This window comes from Lonchura striata, chromosome 2 (assembly GCF_050655825.1).
Source record: "Lonchura striata isolate lonStrDom1 chromosome 2, ASM5065582v1, whole genome shotgun sequence".
Lineage (NCBI taxonomy): Eukaryota > Metazoa > Chordata > Aves > Passeriformes > Estrildidae > Lonchura > Lonchura striata.
Genome location: NC_140704.1, coordinates 85700016 through 85716975, shown reverse-complemented (window position 1 = coordinate 85716975; position 16960 = coordinate 85700016). Strand labels below are relative to the sequence as shown.

Below are 16960 nucleotides of genomic sequence, written 5' to 3'. Positions count from 1 at the left end.
AACAGTAAAAACCAGGAAACCAGGAGCATTCTCTTAGAATCTAATTCAGGTTCTCAAGAGAAATCCAATATTTGAGTATTTTTTTTTTTTAATCTTAGGAAAGTATTCATGATATATATTTTGGCTTTGATGCCTTGACAAAGAATATCTAAAACCAGAAAATGGTTATTTTCAAATTCAAATTTAATCAAAACCCACCAATTACCCCTTACATTAAAAAAAAAAAAAAAAAACACAACTAAAACTGCTGGGAAAAGACTTTGCATGCTCCAATTCATTATTCTCTTCAGTGGGATTCTTCTCTGAGGGAATGAAAGTTCAGCCCCCTGAATTTATTTATGACACCCTTTATGAGCTATTGTGTTATACTCAAAGGTCATCATGACTCAAAATTTAAAAATCTAACTCCAAGACTAATCCTGGGACACTCAAAACATCACACAGACAACAACTCAAAGCAAGCATTCTGCTGTCAGTCTATGGTAAAATACTGTTATGTTAAGTAATACTGAAAATGAGCTCAGTCGAATCCTCACTCCATTAACATTGGCATGTGAATCCCTTCAGCAACATTCCATGAAAGAGAATGTAGAGTCATGGAATGGTTTGGATTGCAAGGGACTTTTAAAGGTAGCCAAGTTGAACACCTCTGCCATGGGCTGGGACATCTTTAACTAGATCAGGTTGCTCAGAGCCCCATCCAGTTCCCATCTACTGCCTCTCTTAGCAACCCGTTCCAGTGTTTCACCATCCTATTCATAAAACTTTTCTTACTTATATCTAATATGAATCTGCCCTCTTTTAGTTTAAAGCTATTACCCCTTATCCTATCCCTACAGGCCCTACTGGAAACAAGATGTCTCTATCTTGCTTACAAGCCCCCTTCAAGTACTAAAAGGCCACAATAAGGTCCCCCCTGAGTCAAGTCTTCTCCAGGCTGAATAACCCCAATTCTCTCAGCCTACCTTCATAACAAAGGAGCTCCTCTGAACCCACTCCAACAGGTCCGCATCCCTCTCCTGCTGGGGTGCCCAGAGCTGGATGCAGCACTCCAAGTGGGATCCCACCAGAGCAGAGTAGAGGTGGCAGAATCCCCTCCCTCACCCTGCTGGCCACGCTGCCTTGGATGCAGCCCAGGACACGTTTGGCATTCCGGGCTGGGAGTGCGCATGGCTGGGTCATGTCCAGCCTCTCATGCACCAGCATCCCCAAGTCCTTCTGGGCAGGGCTGCTCTGATCTGTTCATTCCCCAGCCTGTGTTGGTACTTAAGATTTACCCTGACCCAGGTGCAACACCTTGAACTTGGTCTTGTCAAACCTCGTAATATTCCCATGGGCCCACTTCTTGTCCAGGTCCCTGTGGATGGCATCTTGTCCTTCAGGCACGTCAACTGCACCACTCAGCTCAGTGTCATCTGCAAACTTTTCTGAGAGTGCACTCAATCCCAGTGCTTTATGCCATTGATATTAAGCAGGACTGCTTTAATACAGACCCCTGAAGGACACCAATTGTAACTGATCTTCATCTGGACACTGATATATTGACCATTACTCTCTGAATGCAGCTATCCAGACAACTCCTTATCCACTGAACAGTCCATCCACCAAATCCATCTCTCCCCACTCTAGAGAGCAGGATGCTGAGGGGAACCGTGTCACATACCAACTGTCCTTGGTTGAATACCTGCAGTCCAGCTTTCCTCTATTCACAAAAACTGACAGGATATGAAAATCAGGGGAAATATCACTACTTTTCTAGAACAGAGCAACACCCTGACCAGTCTGAAGCTCTTTTTCTAATAAGTACTTTGCAAATTCTGCCATGAATTAAGTGAGAAATAAATTAACACATGTAGACTTAAAAGAAATTTCTTTTCCATCCCAAATAGTGATTATGTTCTAGGGAAAAAAAAAGAAACCTAGCAGATTTAGCCACTTTTGCCCTTTGGAAAAGTTTGATGGTGTGTTTAAGCAGATCAGCAGTGCACATCCATTTGAAGTTCCTTTGATTCTTATATATTGTATCTATCTGAATAAGTAATTTTAACAGCAAATTCTACAGGCTACTTATGTTACATGTAAAATATAATTTACGTTGGTTATCATGATGTAATGTTTAAATATTAAAAAAAAATTAAAGGGCAGTAGCTATTTGCAAATATAGCTGAATTTAAGTCACAAAGACAAAAATACATAAAATTTCACAAAAAATATAAAAGAAACAAAACCCAAAAGAACATTATTAGAAAATAAGACCGACTAAAGAAAAGGTATTACCAAAGGCTGCGAAGAGCTTCCACTATCACATGCAGGGTGAGCCTTTGATGTGGTATCTTATTATAGCTACATTTAAGCTAACAATTGAATATTTTAGGAAAATTAAAGTCATAGATCTAATATACCAAAGAGTAACCTCCAAATATTTTTAAGGCTCTGGTTTCATCCGCACTGCAAATGCTTTTAAACACCTTTGCTGCCTTAAACAGCTAGAAAAATAAGCCTACTAGCACTTTAAACTAGAAAAATGAGCCCACTTTGCTGTCTAAAACTGAGTTGAGGCACCAGAAAAAAATTTGTTACAGAAAATATAGACATGGACTATGATTATGAAAATTGGATTATGAATTAAATTATTATGAATTAAATATAGACATGGATTATGAAAATTTGTGACAAATTAGCACAAATTGGAAAACATCATTAATAGTTCAGCCAAGTTTAGCCAAAAAGAATCCTATCCTTGAACCAGTCAAACTAGTTTTTAAGCTAAATATATCAGTTGCATTAGGTGTTACAATCATACTGTATTTTATGTTAAGCCAGGGTTTGGGGGAAATTTTTAATGTGTCAACATAGATACATAGTTTAGTAAACCTTTTGTACAGTATATAATCAGTTAAAATACTCAAGAGCTGCAAACATGAACACCTGTCAAGAATTCCATCACCCTCCCCTGAACAAGTAAGTTTCTCTCTGCAATAACTCAGAAACAAACACACCTTCCCCCCAGATGCTTTCAAGAATGAGAGGTCTTAGTCTTCCCTGAAGATTAATAAATTCAGGTTTTTAAAGCTAATCTCAGATAGAAATATAAAAATGACAGTAAAAGGGTAAAAGGGACAGTAAAATCATGGAGATTAAGGGTTAAAAGGAAAAATAAGCTTAGTAGGCCCTGGAAAAATAAAAACCCTAAGCACATGGAGAACTCGTATTTGCTAGAACTGCACTGTGTAGCTAGTGCATGATAATTGATATAATTGTTAGATGTGATGATTGTTTAGTAATTAAATATAATTACTGTTTAATCATAAGAATAATCACGAGAAACTGTGGTCAGTGACCTAAGAAAGATCACGAGAAACTCATGTCAATGTATACAATAGAACAATATAAGTTTAAAAATTAATATGTGAGTTATGTAATGATAGAATATAAAATACGTTCAGCTCGAAAGCCATGTCGGAGTCAGATTTGGGTTTGTACCCCTGATTCCCAGAGCTCTTAATAAAAGCACCTGCATATAATCATGTCCTGTGATTATGTATGTTCCTGAACGCTAACAAAAACACTGCGTGAAAGCATCAAATCAGGCCAGCATTATTTAAAAAGCTAAAGAGATCTATTGTTCCTAAGTAAAAAAGAAAAAATGCATTAAGGTTTCTAGAAAATTAATTTAGTCATTCAGGAGGCTGGGCATTAACAACTTCTGAATTAAACTCAAAGGGAATCATCAGCAAATGAATACTTAGAAAACATAGAGGTTCATATGTTTGCATCAGATGCATTTATGACAGTACTTTGCTGAATTTGACCTAGTATTTACTGGATCTACAAAAATTATCCTGAACCCTATAGCTACCCTTTCTATCACAGCTAATGTGTGCCACTTTATTACATTCAAAAGTTATTTCAGTATTTCTGCTGAGTTTACTCACATTTTCCCAGGGCATTTGTTTACTCTTAGTTTACTCAGACAGCAACGGCAGAACTCCTGACCGCAAATCCAAACGTTTCCAGTGCCCCCTGCTGGAACTCAAGCAAGAGAGCACGCAGGGCTGACAGCATGAGAACATCCCGGTGCTCACTAAATCCCACCCATACGCACTTCAGTTTCCAATACGGGTTACAATTGGAATCTGAAGTAGAGATTTACTTCTGGTGCCGTTGAAAAAACAAACAAGCATATAATAGGAAGATTTATTACATTTCCCGTTACTGCTGCAGAAATGTTTTCAGTGTATGCTGTATGGTGCGGCATCACATAAAGTTCTTCTCTTATTTCATCTCACACCTGCCTTAGCAAAGGAACAAGCAATACGGAAGCACAGGATGACAGGATTGGGTTTGTTCAGCCTGGAAAAGAGACGGCTTCAGGGGAACCTAACTGCAACCTCCCAGTACCTGAAGGGAGCCTACAAGATGGAGAGGGACCATCTACAGGCACAGGAAGTAACGGACAAGGGGGAAGAGATTCAGACTGAAGGAGAGTAGGTTTTGATTGGTATTAGGAAGAAATTCTTCACATGAGGGTGGTGAGGTAATAGAACAGGTTGCCCAGAGAAGCTGTGGATGCCCCAGACATGGAATTGTTCAAATAAGGTTGGATGGAGCTCTGAGGAACCTGGTCTAGTCAAGTGTCCCTGCTCATGGCAGAGGAGCTGGAACTAGAGAAGAGAAGGTTGCATGCAGACCTCATAGCAACCTTCCAGTGTCAGAAGGGAGCCTACAGGGAGAAATCTCCTGATGAAGCTGGAGAGGGTTGCTTCATCAGGATAGGACAATGGAGAATGGAAAAAAAAAAACTGAAAGGGGAAATTTAGGTTAAACATTAGGAAGAAATTCTTTACTGTGAGAGTGGTAAGACACTGGAACAGGTTGCCCAGGAACTGGATGTCCCAACCCTGGCAGCGCTCAAAGCCAGGCTGGATAAGGCCTTGAGCAACCTGGTCTAGTGGGAGGTATCCCATGCACAGGGGGGTTGGGACTTGATGTTTAAGGTCCCTTCCAACCCTTAATATTCTACAATTATTACTGACTACCTTTGACTATCTGTAGCTTGATTCATTTTGCAGATTAATGTATTAACACTGAATGCCTTGGCATTAAAATAAATAAACATTGTAACAATAATTTAACAGTATAATAAATAAAATACAGTAATAAAGAAAAAAAAATAGCAAGCTTACCATTTGAGGTACTCCAAAAACAACAACATTTCTATAATGGGAAAAAGAAACCTAAAATAAAAATTGAGAACAAAACTTATTGAAAATGGCACTTAGAGAAATTTTCATCATCCTTTTCTCCTAATTCCTCTAGCTGCACTTCTTTCAACAGGGATTTAGATCAAAAATATGTAAGGAGATCCCTTACCAACTTTTCATCACAAGAATTTCCACATAAAGAAAACTTTATACTGCCAAACAGCAAAAAACTTCTACTGTCTGGCCAAGAATATGGAATAGCAATTCTAGAAGCACAGAAAGCATTCATTTACAAAATACCTACATGACTTTACTAATAACAAAAGGGTTATTTTCACAACTCCTGTATATGATAAAATCATGTATGCTTTAAGTTTGCCCCTTCTTCTTTTAAATGTCAGCTGGCTACAAAAATTTCCTAGGCATTGTAATGATAAAGTTCTTCCACTCAGTGCCATGAAGTTTTCTTATGTTTCTCTCTGAACACAAACCTCCACAGCCCAAAAAAAAAACCCTCCCACATAATTCATCAGGTGCAGGATTGCTCAAGGAACTGCTACTGATAAAGGAAGCACTTGAATAAAGCACAAAAGCAGCAGAACAGCATACTGAGCCCAAAGAAACCAGATTCCCAGCACAAGTACTTTGCTCAAAGTCCAGTACAGCATATTGAAGTCAGACAGCATTTCAGCTTTTTCAGGAAAGTATTTCCAAACTTATAAATCTCTCAATCATCCCAGATCCATTCTTATATAATTCACCACCCACCTTCCATAAGTCTGAAATATGAAATTTGGTGTTCTGATGTACTCCATCTCTCCAGGCACGATATCTGGAGTACCAGACTAGCCAGGGATTCAATTCATAACCAACAGCCTGGAATCCCTTTTTTGCAGCTGCTATCACCTTCAAGGAAGAAAATAAATCTTCATTTTGAAACATAAAAATCAATTCACCTAAAGAGAAGCTCAGAGTTTCATTTAAAATATAAATCAAAGGAAAGCACTTTCCTAAGTCACCCTGGGTTTAATGCCCAACACATCAGCTGTATAGTGAACAAAAACTCAAAACTACTTTTTGCTATTATTACTAGTCCAACTGAAATATAGTTAGGCAAACAAAATGAAAACAAATATTCACAGAGCAAAGCTGTGAGCTTGCAATACATCTATGATCCATATAAAAGTTTAATTTAACACATTCATTACAGTGTCTTGGAATTAGAGAGAACCAACATTGATCACAGAGAGAACAGTGAAACTCACAAGCAAAAACACTCAAAATTAGACCACTTATTTGAAAAGCAGTGAGGGATAGGCACTTGAGCAGCTCCTCCATCAGAGCTAAAATGACATACTAATAGAAAGAGTGTGAAAGCAATCTTAATCTACACTGGAAAAAAAAATCAAAAAATGCACTGATTTCTAGAATAAAGGTTTAAGACATAATTTAAAAGACTAGAGCAAACTTCTAATCAGCAATCACCTGATGAACTATCAATTACAAAACAAGCAAGGTGAATTCAGAAAGCACACATTTCTTAACAGAACTTCTCAAACAGCTTTACCTAGACCATGTATTTCACACTGTCAAAATAATTAATCTTCCATCACACACAGAGCACTTGAAAATTCACCAAAAGAATCTGACATTTTTACCAGACTTGGAAGTGTGGTAAATATCTTCATATTTATCCACCTGAGTAAGTGCTAAATAATTAAAAGCATTTGAACAGGCTTTGTCAGGAAAGATGCATCAAGGAAGCACCAAGCATTCACCTGGCTTTCCAAATAGTCTTCAGTTTCCATTTGGACACCTACATATCAGAATCAATGACACAGTGCCTATTAAAATTAAATACCTCTGATGAGAGTCAGCAGCCAGAAAGGCATCAGAAACTTCAGTTATCTCATGCCTAAGTTTTTTGGTCTTTTTCATACCCAGGCACAATTCAAGCAATCTTCACAGACATGGGGTTCCAAATCAATTTTTTTCTTAGGTGGACAAACAGTTGACTCATTCACATAAAACAAGGACAAAGGTAGCATTCAAGAACTCATGTGTTTGCATCAAAAACTACCACCCTGTTGGCAAATCTGACTTGAAGCAGATAGTTACAAAAAAACAAAACGTCCAGCAAATGACACACATGACACAAGTTAGTTACAAATGACACAAAATGTCATAGCAACAAAAGAAAAACCAAAACACAATTTGCCAGTATATCCTCATCATATTTCACAAACTGGGGCTCAAGCAATACCCTGGAAACGCAGAATCACTTTTTCTTTCATGATTCTCACAATTTCTCTTGGTGTTTATTCTAGTTTCACCACATGGATTTGGAAGTGGGGAAGCCAGCAGTCCACAAAGGTTTGAAGACTACAGTTCTAACGATATCAGGATTTTTATTTTTATAATCCATCGCTCATTGCCCATTTCTTTTTACACTTCTATCACCTTTATACATTAAACATCTCACAGCTTCACTTGCTGCAGCTACACACCTTTGTGGAATCACAGCTCTTTGTCAATCAGCACCAAGACTCTGATAGCTTCTTGTCAAATGAATGCACTGTGATTCCCTCCAGTCGACACGATGACATTTTGTCCACTACCTTTGTCAAGCTACAGGTAAGACTGCAGCAAAACGATTTATTACTCATCAAAACTGAATGTAAACCTTTCTCAGATTTGATACTTTCCGTGAGACTCAGAGACAACCAGTGGCTGCCAAAGACAAGACATTTTTAAGTGTGAGAAAACGCAGCTCCAGCACTTCGGCATTTTTTTAAGAGGCAACATCCATAACTTACAATACGGCCATCTCCGCTACCAATGTCAACTAGGGAGCCACTTCTGTTTTCCAACATCCTCAGCACGTTCTGGATCTGAGCGGCGGTGGCAGGAACGAAGGGCAGGCACACCTTCCTCAGGGCCGGGGTCACGAAGGGGGTGGCTACAGCATAGAGGGCCACCAGGGTCCCTCCCAGACCGGCCGCGGCCAGCAGCCCCCAGCTGCTCCTGCGGGAGCCGCCCTCGCCCTCCTCCTGCGGGACCTCCTTCGCCAGCGCCCGGGACATCCCTCCTGCGGACGGACAGACAGCGTGTTCGCTCATTTCAGACAAATCAGCGTCTTGTAGCAAAGAGCTACCGCGTAAAGAGATGGAAAAAACCACCCTACACTTCAGCCAACCCCAAGGAAACGCTACAGCGTCTGAAAAGCTGAGGCACGAGAGGGCAGGAACGCGGTTCCCATTTAAACGCCGGGCCCCCACAGGCGGGCGGGCAGGCAGGGATCGCCCCGGACAGCTCCAGGGCGGGCAGGCAGGGACCGTCCTGCCGCCGGGACAGCGCCGGAGTCACTGCTCCTCCCGTGCGGGGCAACGCTTCCCTAGGACACAGCCACACCCCGCCTCGACAGCGAACACCCCAGCCTCACGCCCGGCCCGCACCGCTACCGGGAAGGGCAGCACCACTTCACTGCGAAGGGGTGCGGGGCCGAAACCTTTCCGAAGGCACCCCGGAGAGAAGCGCCGCGCACGCTTTTCCACCGTCCGTCTGCCTTCCCTCCTCCGCCCTCACGTCACCCGGCGCCCGTACTCCGCCCCACTCGGCACATCCTCCCCCCTTCCCTCCCCGCCCGCGAGCCGCGCTCCTCCCCCGGCGCCGGCGGCTTCCAGAAGGCTCGGCTGGCGGCGCCCCAAAGCTCCCGCCCGCGGCATTCGGCGAGGCGCAGCGTTCGCGCAGGCGCGGGGCGGCGCGCGGCGGGCGCGGCGGCTCCTGGGAAGTGCGCGCGCGCGGGCGGCGGCGGTCGGAGCTGGCGGAGCAGCCATGTCGGCCATGGGGACTCTGGCGTTTGACGAGTATGGGCGGCCCTTCCTCATCCTGAAGGACCAAGAGCGCAAGACGCGCCTCATGGGCTTGGAGGCGCTCAAGGTGAGCGAGCGGGGCGGCTGCCGGGGCCGCCCGCGGGCCCGCGCTGGTTAGGCCGCGCCGCGCCGCGCCATGCTGTGCCATGCTGTGGTGTACCGTACCATACCGTGCCGTGCCGTGCCGTACCGTACCGTACCGTACCGTACCGTGCTGTACCGTGCTGTACCGTACCGTGCCGTGCCGTGCTGCTGCGAGCAGCGGGAGGATGGAGCCCCTGGGGCGAGGCGCTGCCGCGCTCGGCGCCAGCCCCGCCCGAGGCGCAGGGCGGATGGAGCCTGGACTGGGCCCGTAAGCGGGGGAGGGGTGGAGGAAGAGAGAAAGCATCGCCCCGGGGCTGGGGACCCGCGGCACGGCGTGGGTCCGCCCCCGAGCTGCGGGCCGTGGGGCCGGCACCCCGTGGGGCACCGCGGCCTTCCCGTGCTCCTGCCCAGCTCCCCACGCCCCCTCCCTTAGACCGCCTCCTGAAGCTCGGCTGTCGAAGAAAGGCTGGGGCTGAGTGCGGGTGGTCTAAATCCCGACGGAAGAAGGGAGTGGACACTGGAAGAGAGAGGTGGTGGATGCCCCATTCCTGGAAGTGTTCAGGGGAAGGTTGTATGGGGCACTGAGCAATCTGGTCTAGTGGAAGGTGTTCTGCCTCTGACAGGCGGTGGGACCTGGATGGTCTTCAAAGTCCCTTCCAAGCAAAACCATTCTGTGATGATTCTATGATGGGTAAAATTGCACTGCCTTCTCTTTTTAGCGTTGCCGCCCTCTGTTGCTCCCTGCTTTGAGCGTTAGGGCTGTCATTTGGGTGCTCTGCTTTTGCGTGCTTTAGCAGAGCCAGCACAAGCAATACAAGCAATAGTTGTTGTCAGTTAAATTACAACATTTGCACTACTCGCTGTGTTTTCCTGGAATGCGTGGTAATGATTTAACTTCTGTCTTTGTTATGCTATGTTTTACAGTCTCACATAATGGCAGCAAAGGCTGTAGCAAGTACTCTGAGAACGTCCCTTGGGCCCAATGGTAACAATGAAAAACTTTTAGTATTTCTCTTTTAATAATTGTTGTGGGGGAATTTTCAAAATTTTCCTTAATCCTTTGAACATATGTTTTTTAGGCTTGGATAAAATGATGGTGGACAAGGATGGTGAGGTGACTGTGACAAATGATGGTGCTACAATCCTGAATATGATGGATGTGGATCACCAGATAGCCAAACTTATGGTGGAGCTGGCTAAATCTCAAGATGATGAGATTGGGGATGGAACTACTGGAGTCGTTGGTAAGAGAGCGTTTTAAATTTAGCTTCCCTTTTCAAGTTTAAAATCAAGTTGCTTCAGCTATTTTAAAAAATTGTGAGAAATAGCAGTAGCTTTTCTGTAGCACTTCTTTGGAGTATTTATTGTTGCAGTATTCCTGTCAGTTCTTGTATGAGAAGTCTTCTAATTGGGAAGAATCTTTTGTATTTTTTTGAAGTCTGGTTCCATTTTAAGGTAGTGCTGAGAGCCCCTTTGATACTTTCAAAGAATTGTTTTGCATATTTTTCTTATGTAGTCTCCTTGTCTTGCCTTGATGCCTGTGCTTCATTTTGGTCTTAACATAATGTGGTTCTCTTGCTAAGCAGAGCAAGTAGAGGTTTTTGTGGTTTTTTTGTTATTTAGGAAACCTTGAACTCTTAAAATACTGCAGAAAAAACAGAATATATGGTTTTTAATCGGTTGTTAATATACTTAAAATTATGCTCCAATCAAGAATAAAACTTTTTTTTTTTTTTTATAGTTCTGGCTGGGGCATTACTGGAACAGGCTGAGCAGTTGCTAGACCGAGGCATTCACCCCATCAGAATAGCAGATGGTTATGAGCAGGCAGCACGCATTGCTATTGAGCATCTAGACAAAATCAGTGACAGCTTCCCAGTTGATCCACAGAACATTGAGCCTCTGATCCAGACAGCAAAGACAACTCTGGGCTCTAAAGTGTAAGTCACAAAACCTGAATATTGAATGAATATTTACCCTTCCATTGAAAACCCTCTGCATGGAAAGGAGAAATCCTGGTGTTTGTGTTATTGGAGTGCTGCTGAAGGCTCTTCTGTGTTTTGGTTTAGCTAATTCCTCCATGGACTCCTGTCCCCGGATAAGAAATTGTGACTCCTTCATCTCCAAAGGGTCATTTCCATGAAATTAAATAGCTGCAGCATCATTTTCATTCTAACCTGTTAGTTCCAGGTTTCTGCATCATAGCGGGTTCCAAAAGTAATCTGAATCTGTTAAAAATAACAACATGTCATCTTAGGGGTTTTTTTTCCACTAAAAAAAATTCACTTAAGATGGTTCCAAAAGTTCATTTTCCTTTATGGGTTCCTGTGTAGTTCATAAATTTAGGCACTGGAAGGGCTTCCCTTGCAGAGTTGTTTTACACATGGTTTCTGTTTCTTGAATGTTTTTTAGTCATTTAGTTCTCCTGACTTTTTCCAAATCTCTATTGAGACTCCATTGGCAAAGGTTCCTCACACCAACCACGCTGTGTGTTCGGTTTTCTGACATAGCCAGCACGCTCTGTTTCTGTGAACAAACAAGCAGGAGCCCCTCTTTTAATATTGTGTGCAGAAGTTGATTGCTGTAGTGGTACTTCTTGCTGTTTAACATCTATTGATGGAATCACCTTTTTCTTCCAAATGGTGGAAATGGAGTACAACATGACTGTATTTTCTTCAAACCTAGAGTGAACCGCTGTCACAGGCAAATGGCAGAGATTGCGGTGAATGCTGTACTGACAGTAGCAGACATGGAACGTAAAGATGTTGATTTTGAGCTGATCAAAGTGCAAGGCAAAGTGGGTGGTAGACTGGAAGATACACAGTTGGTTAAAGGAGTGATTGTGGATAAAGATTTCAGTCATCCACAGATGCCTAAAGTAAGTGCTGACATTGTGTGTGGCTCTTGTGTGTAATGACTTAAATAAATTTGAGTGTCTAGCCTACCTCAAATGTCACCCTAGCATTTATTAAGTGTTTACACAGTCTTGGCTTTTCACCATATATCAGCAGAGGAAGGGGCAAGGAGCATGAAATTCTTCATATTGGAAGAGATCAAGTTAGAATTTACAACAATATTGAGAAGGTGTGGTGGAAGAGAGGAATTACTGTACTGCTAAGTGAGGACAGATGCAGGATTCTGTGTTATATAGAAATAATTATTGCTGGTGTGTGATATGCTTAATATGCTTAGTGCAATGCAGTGTTAAGATTCTTAATCTTTGTGAACTGCCATGTTGTCCTGTTTGGAACATCCCAGAAACTGTCCTTGTTTTATGTTTGGTGTAGGTAAGTTCTCCAAGTCTTTGGGCAGTGTACTTCAAGAAAACTTCTACATTTCTAAAATACTTACCTAGCAGGTAACAGTGTTTATCCTGTAGAAAGGAAGACTAGTGGAAAATAACAGTCGTGTAATAGTTGAAAAGTTGTTACAAAGACCAGTAGTGTTCTCAGTGGTCACAGTGGATAGGGATGGTTTAACTGAATTTTTCTTTTGTTTTTTAAACATTAAACCATAAAAAGGCATGACTGGTAAAGATTGTTAAGGGCTTAAACAGTGTCTTGGAGCTATGGAATTTGTTCTAAGTGGTTTATTGAGACTATTGACAGAATTATTTAGTTATACTTAGTTAATTTTAGAATAAGTCAAATGATCTTCACATTTGTTCATATGTTTGTGTTTATAGAGATACATGTGTATGTTTTGCAAATACAAGAAAGAGATGTTAATGAAGTAAAAAAAAATTTTTTTTTTAATTTGCCCAGGAGCTAAAAGATGCTAAAATTGCAATCCTTACTTGTCCATTTGAACCACCTAAGCCTAAAACCAAACATAAGCTTGATGTCACATCTGTGGATGATTACAAGGCACTGCAGAAATATGAAAAAGAGAAGTTTGAAGAGATGGTGAAGCAGGTAGCCTTTGGGATTGTTTCTGATTTCTTTGTCTTTCATAACCTTTAGGAAAAAAACAGCATAGTGCATTGATTTGTTCCTGTAAATGAGCTGCTAATCATGGTGGGAAGCAACATACAAGCAGTTGTAATGCTGGGAATCAAAGATAATGTAATGTAAGAAAGAGATACCAGCTTGGTTAAAAATATATTTTGATCTGTGTGTGCCAGAGGATTATTCTTGAGAATTGTCTTTTGAGAAAGTTGGGAGAATTAAAACCATGAAGAGTGAAGGTTGATGATTTGTGTTGCTTTTAGATAAAAGACACTGGTGCGAACCTTGCCATTTGCCAGTGGGGTTTTGATGATGAGGCAAATCACTTGCTGCTCCAGAATGAGCTGCCTGCTGTTCGTTGGGTTGGTGGACCTGAAATAGAAGTAAGTAAAACTGGGCTTTGTGCCAGTTGTTAAAGCATTTATGAAGTAATAGGCTGTACCAGGTAAAAGTTCAGGCTTTCTGAGTATCACTGTGTAATTGTGTATATGGGTGGGATTTGGAGAAAAATCATTGAGGATTTGAGAGAAAAACCTACCATGGAGGGGATTAGGGTTTATAATTGGAGCATATTAAGTATATTACTTAATAAAAATTTTAGGTGTCTAGGAAGGTTTCTGTTTTAGTCCTGCTGTTGGCAGAAACAAAACATTGGCTGAAGTACTTCGAAGTGATGCAAAGATAACCTTTTGGAGTAGGCATTTGACAGATGCTTTTCCGCTAGTTTTATGTTCTGAAAAGCACCATGGAAAAATCCTCTTAAAGTGACTCATGGCTGTTTAACTTCAGCTAATCGCCATTGCGACGGGAGGGCGCATCGTGCCTCGCTTCTGCGAGCTCACGGCAGAGAAACTGGGCTTCGCGGGCGTCGTCCGAGAGATCTCCTTCGGAACAACCAAGGACAGAATGCTTCTCATTGAACAGTGTCAGAATTCCAGAGCTGTCACCATCTTCATTAGAGGAGGAAATAAAATGGTGAGATGCTTGCTTCGATACATAGTTGCAGAATATGTAGTTTCTTTGTAAAGCGTATTAGTACTCCTCTTGACTTTGTCTACATTTTCCTTGAAGTGTGGGCAAATAGAAGAGGGGTGGTAAGGCTTGTAGGCAGTCAGGACTGTGTGTCAGAAGTAACTTGTTAGATTTGCATCCTATGGTTCTGAACTAAAACTTTACTTTTTTCTCTGTTAGACCATATAGTGCATAAATACAGAAATGCTTTTACCTGTGGATGGTCTTAAATTTTTTTTCCTCATGAGAGGGTCACTTTTATGAGTAAAGATATATTAGCATCTTTGACGGATTTGGTTTTATTGTAGACCTAGTTGTATCACTTCTGATTTAGTCCAGTTAAGATAATCTTAAATAAAAACCCCAAACTACTGCAAACTGTATATCCCAACACCCTATATCCCCCAGTCCCCTCAAATTGAGACCACTTTAAATGCTTATGTACTTAAACTGGATTTTGGTTGCTCTGTTAGTGTTAAATTATATTTACTATAGGTCAAGTCCTACTTTAAATGAAAAACCTTTGGAAAAAAAGAGCATACTGTAGTCTGAAATTTTCTTCTAAGAAAGCGGAAATACTGCTTTAAAGGTTGGCATTTTTGTTAAATCTCCTACATCAAGTGAGAAGTGGATAGAAACTGCAGTCTGACAATGTTTGCATTTAAAGTTCAGTGTTTTGTGTCTTGTAAATATGCAAGATTGAGAACCTTTTCATGTAAGTTTTTGTTATTTCAAATTACAGGTTTAACAAATAATGGTGTATTTTTGTGCATATTTTTATTCTTTGCCACTAGATGTCTAATATTCTCTATTTCTAAGTAGTATAACATAGCAATAGTAAAGCTGCATTGGAGCCATGAAAAAATCTTAGTTTATTGCAGTTTCCACAGCCTTCAGATGTGTGTATTGTCAAACACACACTGTTCTGTAATTCCAGATCATCGAGGAAGCAAAGCGCTCTCTTCACGATGCTTTGTGTGTAATCCGGAATCTCGTTCGTGACAATCGTATTGTGTACGGTGGTGGCGCAGCTGAAATATCTTGTGCCTTGGCGGTCAGTGAGGCAGCAGATAAGGTAAGAAAGGAACAGTTAAGATTTTGTTTTAATGTGTGAAGGATTGAGCCTGCCTTAAGAGATTCCAGAAGAACTTCAAAGATTTTTCAGAAAGTTCCATAACGTGCTTTTCGACATTCCCTGATAACCAGTGTTGGAAGCTAGCCTTCCTGTCTCTGTAAAAAGTCATTACCAGTACTTTTTTTGCCTTCTGTTCTAGGAGCAGTTAAATTTTTTTTTAATTTTCAAGTTGTTATCATTCAGAGGTATTTGTTTAGTTGTTATATTCCAAATAAAATCTGTTTGTTGTGTTTATGTATTTTATATCTAGTATGAAAATCTGCTTTTATTAACACTGGAGTTTAATAGCTTATGAATTTTAATTTCTTTTCCTCTAGTGCCCATCTTTGGAACAGTATGCTGTGAGAGCTTTTGCAGACGCCCTGGAGGTAATTCCCATGGCCCTCTCGGAGAACAGTGGTATGAATCCAATACAGACAATGACTGAAGTGCGGGCAAGGCAGGTGAAAGAAAATAATCCTGCTCTGGGCATTGACTGTTTGCAGAAAGGAACAAATGGTAAGAACTGCAACGTAGAGGAGGAGGAGCATAAAAGCTTTTCTTTCTCAAAAGCTCAAAATGCTCACTGTGTTTTTTTTAAACCTGTGCATCACTTGGTTTATTCTAACTCTTGTGCCTTGCCATAATAAATGGAAATGTGCTTGGAGAGTATATGTATGTCTACCAGGAGGAAAATGTATAATTGTCTCAAAACCTCTGGTGGCGAGATTAACTGAAGATGTTGACTGATGGTACAGGAAAGAAGGCTGTTCTTACAATGAGGTGAGCAAGCTGTGATTTAAATACTGCAGTTTTAGTGATCCAGGTTACACTGCAGTCATAAAAAACATTTGTTTTGAGAAACAGCTTGTGAAGGAGTAAACAAAAGCCTGGAATTATTTGTAGACAATTATGTACACACAAATATGTCAGCATATATAAGCCGGGAGCAAATACATGAAGACTAAGAAGGCAGTGTATAAAACCTTATTCTCAACTGGATCTACACTTTTCACCTTCTTACGTTGTTTTTTTGAGAAAAGAATGTAGTAAACTGTAATTTGTGAATTCATAACTTTTCTTTGATTAGGTGTTCCTGTTTGATGGCATTTGACTTTTCACTTCTTTAGCATTTGCTCAGCCTTTAGGGTGCTTTTAATATATGTGTATGGAAATTTAGCTTTTCAGCATTCTGCATTACTTCTTGAAAAGCACAACCTAGTTGGGAAGAGAGTTGTATCTTAATGTCCTAGAATCTTTGGTAAAAACCCAGATGTAAAATTATTTTGTACAAATTATGTTTGCAAACCATAGTGGCCAAGACCTGTAATTTCAAAATGTTCTTTGAAATTATGTGGAATTTACTATTACTAATTACTAACACTTGTAGGTGAAGTGTTATATCTAGATTTCATGAGGATGTCTAATTTTTCTGCTTCCTTTTGGCAGATATGAAGCAGCAGCATGTTATAGAAACTCTGATTGGTAAGAAACAGCAGATCTCTCTGGCAACTCAGGTTGTTAGAATGATCCTGAAGATTGATGATATCCGTAGGCCTGGAGAATCTGAAGAGTGAAGGTTGAAAAGCAGGAAACATTAAGGGGCCACTGCAGTAGCGAAGACGGTAGTATTCTGATGCTTCATCTTCAGCTATTTATTCTGGACACTTTTTGTTTCACATACTGTAATGGCTAGTTGTTGGAAATAAAACAATTTAGCACTGGTGA

At 41.2% G+C, this 16960-nt stretch overlaps 2 protein-coding genes across 17 annotated transcripts in view; one reads left to right on the top strand and one right to left on the bottom strand.

The window, feature by feature from the left end:
- Nucleotides 1–9570, bottom strand: part of ATPSCKMT (ATP synthase c subunit lysine N-methyltransferase) — a 21658-nt gene extending 12088 nt beyond the window's left edge. For 4 of the 16 annotated variants that reach the window (XR_014953376.1, XR_014953377.1, XR_014953378.1 and 1 more), the window contains exons 1-3: nt 8021–8642; nt 5973–6110; nt 5187–5237 (exon numbers count right to left, since the gene is read on the bottom strand). Coding sequence is in view for 13 of the 16 variants with exons in the window: in XM_085573610.1 (XP_085429736.1) it covers nt 5187–5237; nt 5973–6110; nt 8021–8323 (492 nt within the window). In the remaining 3 variants the exon portion in view is untranslated. Of the gene's footprint in view, nt 1–3935; nt 4033–5186; nt 5238–5972; nt 6111–8020; nt 8793–9311 lie in introns of those variants that run through there. The other 12 variants (XM_085573614.1, XM_085573619.1, XM_031503974.3 and 9 more) reach the window with 8 other exon arrangements.
- CCT5 (chaperonin containing TCP1 subunit 5) lies at nt 8997–16960 on the top strand. The gene is made up of 11 exons (XM_021538425.3): nt 8997–9143; nt 10085–10145; nt 10240–10404; nt 10902–11100; nt 11846–12038; nt 12925–13074; nt 13371–13490; nt 13897–14082; nt 15056–15193; nt 15571–15751; nt 16682–16960. Exons 1-11 carry the CDS (start codon nt 9039–9041, stop codon nt 16807–16809), a joined length of 1626 nt encoding a protein of 541 aa, XP_021394100.1. The 5' UTR covers nt 8997–9038; the 3' UTR covers nt 16810–16960.